At 34.2% G+C, this 16,225-nt stretch overlaps 1 protein-coding gene across 1 annotated transcript; it reads left to right on the top strand.

Moving 5' to 3' along the window:
• The first annotated feature begins 7,598 nt into the window (after window positions 1–7,598).
• Window positions 7,599–15,834, top strand: LOC144363049 (protein SSUH2 homolog). Its single transcript, XM_085497345.1, has 12 exons — window positions 7,599–7,624; window positions 8,028–8,145; window positions 9,196–9,341; window positions 9,471–9,600; window positions 9,919–9,979; window positions 11,559–11,683; window positions 11,978–12,040; window positions 12,677–12,744; window positions 13,198–13,290; window positions 13,660–13,780; window positions 15,146–15,250; window positions 15,688–15,834. Exons 1-12 carry the CDS (start codon window positions 7,599–7,601, stop codon window positions 15,832–15,834), a joined length of 1,203 nt encoding a protein of 400 aa, XP_085353471.1.
• The last annotated feature ends 391 nt before the right edge of the window (window positions 15,835–16,225 follow it).

Genomic DNA, 16,225 nt, shown 5'->3' with positions numbered 1-16,225 from the left:
CGGAACAGGTATCTTAATTGAAAAGAAATTTAAGGAATGTGGATTTAGAAACTTCATTCTCATGGAAACAGAAAATATTATTTTTTCTTTCTTAGTCACATTTTTCTTAACTTCGGATTTTGTGTCTATATAATGATGTATTCAGAAATTTAGTACATTGTTTCCAATACTGTCTTTCTCCATAATAGAACAACTTGATTTATACCATACTCGCATAATGACACTATAGCATTTTACAATTCACTGAATACAACTGTTATTTCAGTTCCATATATGTACACATGGAATTACACAATATATATTTACAAATTTTATTAAATTCCAGTGACTTACTTTTCACAGAAGTGAATATTTGTATACATAGAACAAAATATATACTGGTCAACAATTTTTATTTGTTATAATCTATTGACTCGCTTTGCAAGTCAAGAACTTTCCCTGAAACGTCACCTAGCTCAGTTACTCCTTTAGAAGGCAGAAAACTCGCATAAAAAGGCATGAAAGAAGTTGGCAATGTTCGTGGGTCACATTGGAAAGCCTGAAGCTGAGAGGAAGCGATAACACTTGTGATGTTATAAAGTAGTATAATGGAAATGAGGCAAACTCAAGAAGAACTTGTCACCTGCAAGCGAAATCTTAGTGGTAACAGGCTGTTCTAATACCACAACATCCAGGCCAATATGAATAACAACAGTTTGGTTATTCTTGCTATAATCGGATTGCCCGAGCCAGCGATGAGAATGTAATTTCACATCTGAAATAGAAAGTGTACCCCTCAAACTTTGGAAAGGGTGGGTCAAATCTAACAATGTGTGCGTGTGAATAAATCTGCGACCAAAACACCGAGTGTATTTTCAATGTGTCAGAGTCAGAAATCTATTTTGTACAACAATTGGGTTGAATATACGTGACAGTTTTTCAACAGTGATTCAAGTAATCGGTTAAATGTGTTGTGCTCTCGTGCTCAATATTTTTAGTGGAATTTGTGTTTAATTAGTGAATGTGTGCTGAAAAAAATATACAATAATTATGATTTCCATATTTTTAAATTGTCCACGAATTATTAAATGTTATCTGTCACAAATATAGTCAATGTTTCATACCACATTAGAGATATAGGTACACGTTTTATTATAATTAGTGTCTTAATTAGTTAGTGTTAGCCAGAAAACAGGGTTTTTCTACCATAATTATGACATCCACATTTTGAAATATTCAACTAATTATTAAATATTAACTATCCCAAATAGTAGTCCATGCATGTATGTTTCATAGCACATAAATGGTTTAGATGCACACTCAATATTTTTACTGTAATTAGTGTCTTAATTAGAGAGTGTCTGCTACAAAATATGGAAGTTCTATCATAATTATAATTATTTCGCATGAGAACAGCACCCCCTGATAAGGTTACAGCAAGTCACGTGAGAATCTGCGAATGTGAATCATTTTGGTAAGATTTGAGTCTTTCGCAGGTATTGGTCGCTTTTATAACATGCCTTCATCTTTCCGCCAATTAAACACACACTTTAGAATAGGAATACCCGGGGATTGTTGCGGTCCGGTGAGCCATGTACGGACCGTCGTCAATAGCGACAGAGAGGTCCAATGATCAAAGAATTCGCGGAACTACTTTCGTTTGCTTGGAGAAAATTTATAAAAAATAAAAATGACAATTATGATGATGTTAATATTCAATATTTTAATAAAAGTTTGCAACCACACGCAAATCCAATTTTACAACAATAAAAACAGCTCACATCGGATACATGAGCTTGTCAACCAAAAATGAAATTCAAACAATCGCAAAAGTTCAACAACTTGCGACAACAGTGCATACTAATTTAAAATCGGCAAGTTCTAATCAACTTCCTGGCTAAATTCTGAGCTAGTGTTAATAACCCGTATACGACTGAATTTGTATGATTTAACACAAATTAAATTGGTGCCACATACTTCCACGTTCCCGGTTACAGTTACATTCATTGTAATGGCGCCGGCGAACATATTCTGAAACTTGTCATTTTCGGTTCCCATTGGTGAGACAGGGTAAAGTTTATTTATACCTTGATCGCGAGGTACAACTTGCTTGTATGCAGCGCTCAAAATATACAATAATTCTTTCCGTGATCGTAGTGTTGGAGACTAGCTAGATTCTGGTGACCGGTCAATTTTGCAATTTTATGGACAGCGACACCAGCAGAAGACAAACGTTTCACGCAAGTCTTGCGCAAAGAATGATTAAATTTTCGACCGGATATACCAGTCAAACGTGTAGCATCTACCATCAATTTTCCGAGGTTATTCTTTCCGAGCGGTCGTAGATAATACCATACACCAGACTTGATCAATTGTGGTGGAAGTGAAGTCCGAGTCGGGCTTGCAGGCAGTGGGTGGTCGATGTTTTATGTACTCAAAATATAGTGATACTGGGTCTCGCCCGCTGTTTCCAGGAGTTGAAAACATCTTCGCAGTGAATTCTTGTACGTTTGCTGTTGTCCCATCTCTGCGTTTCGTACTTCTCTCGTGAAATTCTAAATATTCAGTACCACCTGCATCATGACCAACGACGATATTGCAGTTGCCGGTGCTCCTGCCGACCTCTCATGCCGTAATGTTTGCCAAAATGAAAAAAACATTGTGAAATTAGCACTTTTAAATTAGTGTTATGGATTCGCAGCACACCGGTTTGCCCATAACTTCCTTAGCCGAGATTTTTTCCGATCTGTGCTCTTTTCTACCCTTTCCTTGACCTTTGACATCGACTTGTTTTGCTCGTATATCTTGATTTAATTTGTGGAAAATTCGATCATTTAGATGTATATTAATTATCGCGAAGATAGCGCTCCAAACTACACATCACGTTGGCGATGGAAGCTGGCTCATATTCGTCTCCGTCCTTCTTCTTCTTTATTCTGATGAAAATTTTGCCCAGAAGCTCATTCAACTCGACCGGTGGTATGTCTTTGAGACGTCGCAATTGTCCGGTATTCTGAGTTAACCACTCGATACAGCGACAGACAACACGTTCTGTGGTTTTTAACAGTACTTCTGGTGTTCTTTTATAAAACCGTCCACTTCGTCTGGTACTTCGTTTTCTGGTGCTGGTCCAGGAATTTCATCAAGTTTGCCCTGTCTTATCGACCGCAACCACTGCATAATATCCATTTTCTCTGCTGCAGCCATTATCTTCTGCGGGTTGTTAAGGGAGCCGGTTAAAAGGAGCAGTAAACATATCCATCCGCAGTGCCAAACTTCTCGATTAACGCGATTGCATGCAAAACTTTTTACTGCTCATAAAAAATTATCTTTTTACCAATAAGAATTACCTTTAAACATTAAGATATAAACCCTGTATTCTTTATTTTATTAAAGGCATGTAATAAAAGTACCCTCGCGCAAGGAGGTGATTTTCCCTCCTCGGGCACAAACGCCCATATTCAGTGACGCTAAACTAGCCTGACTTGTCTGGTGAAATCACGATGACAAACTCAGAACAGTGTGTCGTATAAGACGCAAGTTACTGAAACTCGACCAACTTCTACACAAGGTAGTCGCCAAGATGAGTAGTTAATTAGTAGTAAATAGTGTATGCTCGCGAAAAGGGAAATTCTCCTATAATTATGATTTTCATATGTTCAAATTGTCTGTTAATTATTAAGTGTCATCTATCACAAATTATAGACACCTATCGCAAATAGTAATCCATGCATTATGTTTCTTACCACGTGTTTGGTTCAGGTGCACCCTTAATATTTTCACTGTAATTAGTGACGTAATTAGAGAGTGCCTGCTAGAAAATAGGGAAGTGCAACCATAATTATAACTTTGTTGCATGAAAACAGCACCCACTGATGACCTTATAGCTAGTCACGTGAAAATCAGCACTCCCCTTGTTTCACTAGTGTAAACAGTAGAAAACATTGACATGCGAGAACTTTGCTTCGTATACTGCTGTGCCTGTGAATCATTTCGTTTCGAGTCATTCGGGATTCAGGTCGCTTCTGTAAGTGGCGTTAAACTAGCCTGACTTGTTTCGTGAAATCACGACAACAAGATCAGAACAGTGTGTCGTATAAGACGCAAGTTACTGAAACTCGACCAACTTCTAGACAAGACAGTCACCAAGATGAGTAGGTAATTAGTATTAAATAGTGTATTCTACTATCTACTGTAATTATGATTTTCATTTTCACCTATCACAAATTGTAATCCATGCATTTATGTTTCACACCACATGAATGGTGTAGGTGCACACTCAATATTTGTATTGTAATTAGTGTATTAATCAGTATGTGTCTGCTAAAAAACAAGGAAGTTCTACGACAATTATGATTTCCATATTTTGAAATTTTCTGCAAATTATTAACTGACACCTATCGCAAATAGTAGTCCATGCCTGTATGTTTCATACCACATAAGTAGTACAGGTGCACAGTCAATATTTGTATTGTAACTAGTGACTTAATTAGTGAATGTCTGCTAGAAAATAGGGACGTTCTACCATAATTATAATTTTCATATTTTGAATATTTGGGCTAATTATAAAATGTCATCCATCTCAAATTATAATCCATGCATTTATGTTCTATATTACATAAATGGTGGAGGTGCACACTCAATATTTGTATTGTAATTAGTGATTTAATCAGTTTGTGTCTGCTAAACAAAACAGGCAAGTTCTACGATAATTATGATTTCCATATTTTGAAATTGTCTTCAAATTATTGAATGACACCTATCGCAAATAGTAGTCCATGCATGTATGTTTCTTACTACGTGTTTGGTTTAGGTGTACACTCAATAGCTAGTCACGTGAGAATCCACACTCTCCTCGTTTCACCAATGTAAACAATAAAACACATTGATATGCGTGGACTTTGCTTCGTAAACTGCTGTAAATGTGACTCATTTTGTTAGAATTTGAATAATTCGGAGGTTCTGGTCGCTTCTGTAAGTGACGCTAAACTAGCCTGACTTGTCTGGTGAAATCACGACGACAAGCTTAGAACAGTGTGTCGTATAGGACGCAAGGTACTGAAACTCGACCAACTTCTAGACAAGGCAGTCACCAAGATGAGTAGGTAATTTTAGTAGTAAATAGTTTCTGCTAGCAAATAGGGAAGTTCAAACATAATTATGATTTTCATATGTTTAAATTGTCTGTTAGTTATTAAATGTCATCAATCACAAGGTATAGTTCATAAATATATATTCATACCACATTAGAGTTATTGGTTCATATTCAATATTTTTACTGTAATTTGTGTCTTAATTTAATGAGTGTCTGGTAGAGAATGGGGAAGTTCTGTGATAGGTATTTTTGATGGTTAAAAACCTTTCACTTAGGTAACCGGGATTCGGTCGTTTCCACGCTAGGTTAACAAAAGACACACACGAGCTTCGTTCATGTTCCCAAAACGATTCTCTGCCAAGTCCCTGGTTTTCACCCGAGACAGCATTAAATCCATCTTTATTTCTTGTCACCCCTTAACCAATTACAATCAGTATAAGAGACTCCAAGGCCTTTCCTTCCAACAAACAACCAATCACATGAAAGTTTTACACATCATAATCAATTAATTACTCGTCAAGCTGTCTAGAGAAAACATTTCTATACATTGTCAACGCTAACTAATATTGATGGGGTAATAATCTCGCACTAACATTCCACAAAGATACTACCTTATTTAAACTCGCAAACAACATTGGTTTAGAATTACAGCTACTGTCTTGTATCTTAAAAACTGCAGAGTCATAAGATGTTTTTGGTTGATTTCGACCAGCTCGCCATCTGGTCTTGTCATTAACATTTATCAGTATATGTCATGGCAACCACTGTCAAACTGACTGAAATATAAATCATGATAGTTCTACCAAACAACATAAGTGGTATAGGTGCACACTCAATATTTATACTGTCATTGGTGTCTTAATTAGAGTTTTATCGCAAATAGCAAAGTTTTACCATAATTATGATTTCCATATTTTAAAATTGTCTGCAATTATTAAATGTCATCTATCTCAAATTGTAGACAAAACATGTATGTTTCATACCACGTAATATTTCAAATAAAATATTAGAAATAGTGTTTATATATTACGCACATAGAAATACACTTTCTGAGGGAGTGAATACATTTGTTAGGATCACTCTGTTTAAATGAATATTAGCCAATTACATGCTTTACCACAAGTTTCACTTCCGGGTGTGTGTAATCTTGCACACATTACGTGGCTGAGAGACACCAGTATACTGGTACACGCCCTTGAAGATTACTACATTCTTTGGGTTATGTATATACCGTATTTGCTCTATTATTAGTAGCGCATATTTTTGCAGTTATATTAATTGAAGTGTCGTATCTATAATCAAAATAATAAGTCATAATGATTTAGTATACAATAAATCCAATTGTTGTGCGCTTCTAATAAAGGAAATACAGTATTTGTTTGTTTCTCTGTAAATACATGTACTGAATATTACGCTGAAAATTATATTGTGAGTGGAAATCTGGCACATACTGTTGTATACAGTGTCTGCTAATTATTGTTGCACCATGGGATCATCCCTGTTGCATTATTGGTGTTATGAGTAGGGTTGCTAAGTGAAATATTTGATGGTTAAAATTATCCAACATTTCGGAAATACATCTACCAATAAATGCATGGAAACTAAATGTTGGTGTTAACTTTCGCTGATTGAATCTTCAGATTAACAAGTTTGTTTGTTTCACTGCAGTACTCGCAGTAATAACAATAAGAATACAAAAAAACTGTACTGTATGTGCCCATGTATCTACGTCTTGTACCATATTTGCTCTATTAGCATTGCATGCACTTTAATACATAAATAACAGAGGTGAGTCGATGTTCACAATAAATCATATTTTAATGGTACAACATTGTGTTGTTTTCCTTGTAATAGTGCAAATATTGCGAAGATTAATTATTAGTTTTGTTTTTATTTTCGTTTACGGTATACCTGATAGCTATTGATAAAATATTAAAAGATGTCAACAGACTTACATTTACATTTTTAGTAATATTTTCTCTGTTCTCAGTAACTATTGAAAAGTTACATCAGTGTTACGATTGTGTGTGAGCGTACATGTATAATAATCAGAGATGTTTATAATGTGATGTGTGTAATCCAATGATGTCATGATTTATACTTTGATATGTGTCAATTAACCTCAATGGGGAAGTAACACTTTATAGCTTACAAATATACAGATGATGTTTAATATCAATTATTATCATATTGTGGATAAACTTTCATAATGCATGCTCAAAGTTCGTGTAAACAAACAATGTATTTTACACACATTATGTATTTCATTATTAGTCCCATATAGAACAGGAAACGTTGTGGTAACCATCGCCTGTTAATGTAATGTACTCACAATATATGATTATATATGATCTTATAGCACTCACATTGATTCTTTAAACTTGTGTTCGCCATAGTTATTACCACCTTAGAAGAAGACAAAACTTGCATAATCACTTCAATATATGCAATATTCACAGACAAGCCATTTCTATGAATATTCCCTATAAATTTACATTTGTAGATTGTGATCTATCTTTTAAATATGTTCCATGGTAGTTTTCAGCCTCAGTGAGTATAATCAAACAAATGAAATTAAACACCAGTTAAATTAATGATTTAAATAAATTATTACACTACTATAACATCATAGGGTACAATATGGCAATTAAAACACATTACAAAACAAAAAGCGTGAGTTTCATGTACTAAATTTATTTATGACATTGGGAAATAATGTACAGTTTAAAAGGAAATGTACCTCGTCCTCTACCTCACCAGTTTCGCATTTTCTGCATAGTCGGTTTTCAGCTTCAATTTCAGGTTTTCTCTTTTTCCCTCAAGTTCAATTTCTATGTTTTAGTGTATGTACAATATGCAGTTTTATTTGAGTTGTCATTTGAGAGCCTGTGTCTTATGTATTATGTATTATTATAATGATGTTTATTCATACTAAATCTCCATACCTTAACAGGCGTCAAGGTCAAACACAGTTTCCATGTACCCACGGACAGCAATCATACCCACCGAACGAGGGTCAGCAACCAAGTAGGGTTCCCGATGATAACCCAGATGAGAACCCAGATCCACAGGTACGCAGGATCAATCAGAGTTTATTAGATAAAAAAACGAACTTGAACAAATCTGGTCTGCAGCTGAACATGTGGCCAAAACAACAGCACAATACAGATCGTTATTCCAAATCCAGAGATAACCCTTATTCTTTTGTGCAACGTTGATCATTTGTTGTAATGCATGTAATCACTATTGATATTGACATTGAAACTAATGTGCCAACTAGCAGGACATTTCCTTTGCTAATGTGGTTATTCTAGTTATGAACGCTTCAAAAATTAGTTGTGGATTTAACATAAAGATTCAAATTTATTCAGTACGTTGCCAGAAAAAATATTCACTAATTTTTAATACATAATATTATACATATACACATCAATTTGTTTCACGATCTGACTCAAGATGGTCGAATGGAGGCCATTTGTGTACTGAAACATTATCAAAATCGAGCATTGCTCAGCTTCAGGTGGATTTTGTTCAAAGTTTGTATATACATTCCACATACATTATGAGATCTTAAGATGCACAACATTTTGTTTTTCAGATCAAATTCAAAATGGCTGACTTGTGGCCATTTTGTATTATTCAATGATGTTCCAGGACAATTTCTCTAAATATGGACAACTACTCGTACTAATAATATAAATAAAACTATATATCTTAGACTTGACGAATGGAGCCGGGAACAGCAACTGGTGCGCGCTGTTTACAATCGATATATATATTGAGGTCTGCCTATGCTCATTCAGATTTCTGTGTAAAGGCAGAAACTTGGTGACCAGTTTAGCATTATAGAATGCGTGTACAGTCTTTGAATTACCACAATAGGCAAAGTGGGGGTCAAGACCGAATATATGTGATTCCGGCATTTCATAATAAAAGTTTTCTATTAACAATTGCACTTTCAAATAATACTCATGAGTCATATTAATGTCATAACCTTGTTAAAGATCATTAGCAAATTGTGTAGGCTGTGCGCATGCTTTAATCAGTTTTTCCGTATCCAACAACCAATGCGTCATCACAGTCAATTAAATATTAAATATTAAAATATTATTCATATTCAGCCTCCATCACCGTCAGTCCCACCGCTTGAGGAAATGGACCAATTTTCAGGGTATGAAAATGTGGATGGTACACCATTACAGCCACCTCCTAGCTACAATGAAGCGCTGCGTTTACCGCCACCACAAAGCCAAGCTATTACGACAACGTAACTAATTTCTACAAGTATATTACTTTATTTTTTGTGTTAATAATTATGAATTCCCCAAGCATTACGACATGTTTTATTTGGACAAATAGAAAAGCTTGTTGAAATCTTGCATCATTTGTTTTGCAGAGTACCAGTTATTTCTGAAGAACAAGCAAGAAGTGCGTTGCTCGACCATGTTTCTCATAATTGTTGCTTCGGTTCGAAGGCAGCAAAAAAAATGAAATTCACCAATATTTTTCGATTGAGTGCATTCCATGTAAGTTAGTTGTGTTTGTCTGGTACATGCATGTGTTCTATTTCAGTTATGCATGGTTTAGGCTTGTATATTGTTAGAAAGCGCAATGTAATCATACTATGCCCATATTATAGTTACATTGTGTATACACTTCACATTGTTGAAATGTGGTTTAATTGACTTGATAATGTTATGTACTGTTCCAGCAGTGTTTTCTTGGAGAATGCTTGTAGTCTATACCGTCTTTCTGATGAAATTGACAAATACATTTATAATTTAACATACAACATTATTGTGCATAATTTGTGGTACTTTTGTGATGTGATTTCTCCCTCTCAGTATTCCTTGGAATCCTACACTGAGAAAAGGTCAGCTAAATGGGACTATGAACCATACCATGGTGAGTAATAATAATAATATTCTTCATATATGAACTTCATATATGAACATAAACTGTAACTTTAGACATAATTTTGTATATTTTTTATAAAATTTGATATTGTGGGAGATCATGCAAATTTGTTCCATATATGGTGACTTTGTGATAGTTTATACGAATTTGTTCCATGTATGGTGACTTTCTGAGAGTTTATGCAAATGCGTTTCATATATGGTGACTTTGTGAGAGTTTATGCAAATTTGTTCCATACATGGTGTCTTTTTGAAATTATGCAAATTTGTTCAATATATGGTAACTGCATTGAATTTTAAAGGCCTAGGTATACTATAAATACGCTTCTAAACATTATGCAAATTTGTTCAATATATGGTAACTGCATTGAATTTTAAAGGCCTAGGTATACTATAAATACGCTTCTAAACATTAGTAAACAGCTCTAATTGATGCTATGGAGCGTATTCCGTATATAGTACAGCATGTGAGAGTGAATGGGACCAGACGATCTCTAGAGTTACCGATGTCGCACCAATAATGTACAAATTAATTCACTGGCTTTTTGTACACGGTGGCTTTTCCAGTTGTTTTAAGAAAATTGCAAATTCATGACGTAACTGTGTGCCCACGTGCAGGCCCATAGCTAAGTTGTGGCAATTTTTTAACGTGACTACTGAATGTATAATGATAAGTTCTGACTGTCCTTGTCTAACCGGCCTCTTGCACATTTTATGTTAAAAGTGGCTGTGATCAGCTTTTCGCATCGTCTCAAATTTATTATCTTTACTATTGTCACGTATCAGTAGCAGCATTTATGCGAGTGAAAGTGTGAACGCTGCGCAGTGAAAATTGTGTTATTGTTGATCGTAGCGAGTTTGATAGCATCCTAAGCATACGTGTATCATGTTCATCGCCTTGGCATCGTAGTTCAACGATACGATGGTGGCAAATGGATATGATACGTCAATTCTGCATCTCAGACGAACGCTATTGTTGAATTAAACGTAATTCAAAGGAATGGTCAATGCCACATCACTTTGTAACACGTTTCATATTAGCTTGTCAATACGGAATGCCTATGCAGCTCAGGTATGTGCTCTATGGAAGCAAGTCTGACTGGTCCGTTATATACTTTGATGCTTATGGGTATTAGTGTTATCAGCTTGTAAATAAACTACGAATTACTGTATACATAGGCTATGCAAGTGATTAACAGGACTCATTAGCATAGCTACGCCTTCAATAAAAACTTGCCTGGGGCAAGTGAATTGGGCCCTTAAATAGACATACTAGTAGTGAAATGGCTTGGCTCTGCACAATTTTGTGAATTTCCCTGATTCATAAAATTTGCACAAATTTAAATCTTAGAAAATTGGTTCACAATATTTGCTTTAGTGCATCTCTAAAAAAATGCATTTATTAAAAGTGTGAGCATAAACAAATTACCACATACTCATACCTGTTATTTATAATAAACACATGCGATGATGATAATAAAGTAAATACAGTACATGTAGAAACAATTGAACATTTATATTATGCTAGAATTATTCCATTGAATGAATACTTTATTTTTCAATGAAAGATCAAGTAATTGGTGGGTCATTCAACGGTTCAGTGCCATCTCCGTGGGATATAGAAGCAAGACCTCCTGCATTATTTCAGTCGCACACTGAAACTATGGAAGTACCACATACAGCATCTATCAAGGTAATTAACGAACATCGCTGTAATATATATTGATTTATTTCAATAATGTAACATAGTATAATTAATATATTCATATGATGTAATCAATTTCTTGATGGAAATACATAATGTACGAAGATGGGAAAGATGTGTTATTGCTCTGAATTTCATTTTTAAATATCTTCAAAATCCTCTTCCTTTATTTTGGTATCTCAATGCCAATTAAAACAAAATGCTGATACCCCACCTAACTTACTCTGTGACATGATATGACTGTGACCGATTAAATTCATTTTGAAATATGTATATTTTTAGCCTTGTCATGACTGTATAGGTTTGAGTAGAAAACGGTGCTATAAGTGTGGTGGTAGAGGAATGGTAAGTTACTAAATCAATCGTCAATATTTTGTAGTAGTTATTGTGTCTGTAAATTTATTGAGTTACAATTCTACATGGCTGTACTGGTCACCAGTATGTAGTGGTTCTTGCTCTTAACCCGTTCAAATCCGGGCTTGAACACAAACTATTAAGCGATCAACTGGTGTCTTGTGTGAGTATGTCACAGACTTAGTAGGAATGACAAAGGCAATTGGCTGAGATGCATTTACCAACAGAGTTTGGGGAATCTCTGTTATTTTTAGGTCCAAATGCAGACCAAGATGTAGCCTATTAAATTGACATTTACATGTCCATTCAGTATGATTTTTTTTGAATCTACTAAGCATGACATTACCAAAATTAGTTTATATTAATATCGAATTCGGTACGTGTGTCTAAATTGTGATTTCTGATTCATAACTGATTCATTCATAAGGTCATCATGGAAATAATTTAAGTAAGGGTTTATTTTCAGTGTTGATGTATACGATTTTTTTTACATATCAACTATTTGTCACACAATTTTATCACAAAGTATATATATTTTCAATTAAGCCGTACTACCTATGCCCATAATTCTGACACTGTAACCACGCTCAACAATCTCTATAGTTACTATAATGTATATCATTTCAGACTCGGTGCAAATGGTGTAATGGAAACGGTTATGATTGTACTTTTTGTCATGGCTATGGAAAAAAAAGGTGAGAATCTTGTTCGCTTGAAAATATATAATACCCAACTTGGAAGTATTTAATTAAGATTTGATTCCAACCAATCAGACTACTTGTATATTTGTAAATAAAGATTGATTTCTTGCTACATTGTTCGGAAACAAATGTTGTAAGTCGATCATTATCCCTGATACATTGCAGTTGGTCAAATGGAACCATTTTGAGTAGAAGCAATGCTATTAAGATGTTTTTTTAAAAGATGGCGTATTAGATGGCGTCCTGAATAGATTTCACACTATACATAATGCATGAGAAATGAATGCTTGCGGGTTTCATTCAAGGGGTGATCTCCAAAGCTTTGTTTTTATTGAAAACTTTTTGTTTTGTTTCTGTTGTGCGCCTTTCAGTGCATGTGTGTTTTGGAAGATATTAATTAAAAAACGCAGTGTGCAGAGTAAGTGTGTTTGTTCTTAATTTTTGCAGGTGCTCTGTCTGCAAAGGTCATGGTCACACTGCATGTAATACGTGTAATGCTAGGGGTAAACTGAAGTGCTTCATCAGACTGACAATTGAATGGTAAGCTTTTATTTATTTATTTACGAGATTGTGACTTCAACATATTTTTGTCATACTGAATATAAAATAGCTAATTGGCTGAATGGGATGGAATGGAATTTTGTTGTTGTTTTAGTCTTATTGCTCAAATAAATGAGATGCATTATGGGGGAACTAAAATGCAGTGTAGCTTTATTTATAAAATAGCGAGACTTTGAGATCTTGATTATTAAAAAAAATACTTCTAATAGGATGTGGGCGCCTATACTCATGTGAACTTATTTATTTTTATTATTTTAAAAAATAACCATCATGTGATTTATTTCCTGTGTACATGCACATATTGTTGTTATTATTGATTTATTTATTCGTTTATTTTAACTTTATTAGGAATGTTCATCATGATGACTATGTTGACCATGTTGAACATGTTGTGGAAAGAACTTCATTGCCGGATGAATTAATTCGCACTGTGTCTGGCGAGACTGTCTTCAAACAGGAACTCCCTAGGGTGAGTTTTGAGAATTAGAGGCAGTATATATCTAAATTTTGAATTTCAAGTTATATTAAGACTAAGTTTATATTTCGCATTTACTAATTAAGCAGTAAACCTTTTCCCTTGATATTTATAGTAAATGTCAGAACGCAGTTGAATCCAACAATGTTATTTAAACAGCCAATAGAAACATCTCGTTTCAGTTTCATTCACGAAATTGACAAATACATGTATAAAAACCTAGGTAATGTGTTAACAGTAACAGTTAACAGTGTCAACAATATACAAACCTCTGTGAAAGCTTAATAAACTTATAACAAGCAATCTGACGATTGAAAAAGCTCAACTGTTCTATAAGAACATTGTGTCAGACAAGTTAACCCACAAAAAAGCAGTTTTGTTCTTGTTGTTATGGACGGGCCACTTAACTTTGTCAAAGAAAGTTTTCACAACCAATTTATTACACATACATGATGTCAGATATTTTATAATACCACATATGCCACTCTTCCCCTTCATCCCCTCTTGAAACAAAAAACACCTCAAATATCAATCAAGCTATTAGTTTTTAAAAAGTCAAAATTGTCAGAAGATTTTTTTGTAATAAAAAAAGAGATGGTCGATCCAGGTACCTACAAAAAATGTGCATAACAAGTATGGCAGCAAATCAGTTGGAAGTTTTCGAAAAAGAGTTGAAACTACCATTTTGTTTGTTAAAAATATGGCCATGAAAACAAATCTAACAGCGGTTACCAAAAATGACAAAATATTTGATAATCATAGAGAACTGAATTCAAATCTGTCGATAGGTTCATGGACCCATGATACCACATATCTCGTATCAAAGCAATGAGTCTGTTTACAAGAATACAAAAAGAAGCCGAAAATATAACAAAGAATGTGAAACAATTATTTGCTAAAAATAGAGAATTAATGATATCGTCACGAAACAAGCAAATATGTTGGGCTGGTACTTTTTAAGAAGTCAAACTGCAGAGCTAAAAAAAATATTTCGAATAAAATAAACTATTGTAGTCGGTTGTATGGTCATAAGTAAGTAAGTAACAATTGTAACGTGAAAATATCGTTGAGTACAATTTTGCAAAATTCTGTCTACACTATTGAATAGTCAATTTCCTATCACTAGAAATTACATAGTTTACAGTATCGGTGTGAATTACCATATTTGCATTAATTACTGAAGTGTAAATGTGGTCAAAATTACTAATATGCTAATGATTCTATACACACCAAATAAATTTATTGTGTTTCTGCCAGAGATGTGCTGCCAATACAGCAAATCCAAAATTATTGTACAAAAAAAATGTTTAAAGTTCAAGTTGTATCAATCATGAAATTTGTATTGTTATGTATTAATAGGTTTGGCCAATCAATCATTTTCCACATGAGAATATCAACGAAGCGTCTAAAAATTTGGTGCAGCGTCACCTGAATGATTTTCAAGCAGAACGTATGATAATGCAGGTATAGTCTTTTATTTTTACAAGAATGTACATTGTAGTGTCTGGATATCAGTGTTTCCTATATTCTACTAATCACTATTACATTATCATCTGCAATAGACGAGTTTCAAGTTATAGCGCCATCTGTAGGTTTCTGTGAAAGAATAGGTGCTTGATACATTATCCAGCTTGCGCAATTTATTCACTGTTTTTTTTTCTGGTTTCTGGGGCTCTGTTTAGCCATCTATCTTTTTATTTTATCACAGATGAAATTGGAATATTGTTACGCTCAGGCGCAAGTTTCTAGTGACTTAACTCTAAATTTTTCAATTGTGTATGCATTCGCGCATTTACAAGATTACTATCACATTCACAAAGATGCTTACTTATATGTCTATTAATTTTTTTTTTAATTTTCCTTAACCAAGTCAAAAAAGTCTTCTTAACAATTTTTTTCAGCGTCAAAAAATTCGAGTTATTCCGGTTGCTAGCATCTATTCTAATTGGAACAACAACAGTTTCTCGTACTTCGTCTATGGATTTGAACACAAAGTGCATGCACCAGACTACCCCCAGCAGTGCAGCTGTGGATGTACTTTACTGTAATAGTTTTCACATTTTTTCTTAAAATTGTTTTTTTTGTGTATCTAATATGTATTTAGACATTTAGTACATTATTTCCAATACTTCATTTATACCATACCATACTCGCATACATTAATATTTTCACTAAAGGTCAATTCTGCTATAAAATCCATGATAGCAGCACACTACATAGATTTTATGTCAATTGTGTTGATCTTTTTGATTTGAAAAATTGTTCAAAATAAATACTAATAATCATTGTATTTTTTGTGACTAATTTTCTCCATCAGACATGCAGCATGTCATGACAGGTCTGTAATAGGTCTGCTCCGTTAGACAAGCGGCATGTCAATCCTATCAGGTCTGTTACTGGCATCGAAACAGAGAAATACTTGTCTATTGTATTATGGTT

This window comes from Saccoglossus kowalevskii, chromosome 3 (assembly GCF_978046115.1).
Source record: "Saccoglossus kowalevskii chromosome 3, keSacKowa6.1, whole genome shotgun sequence".
Lineage (NCBI taxonomy): Eukaryota > Metazoa > Hemichordata > Enteropneusta > Harrimaniidae > Saccoglossus > Saccoglossus kowalevskii.
Note: the sequence above shows the minus strand (reverse complement) of the source record. Positions and strands in the feature narration are given on the sequence as shown.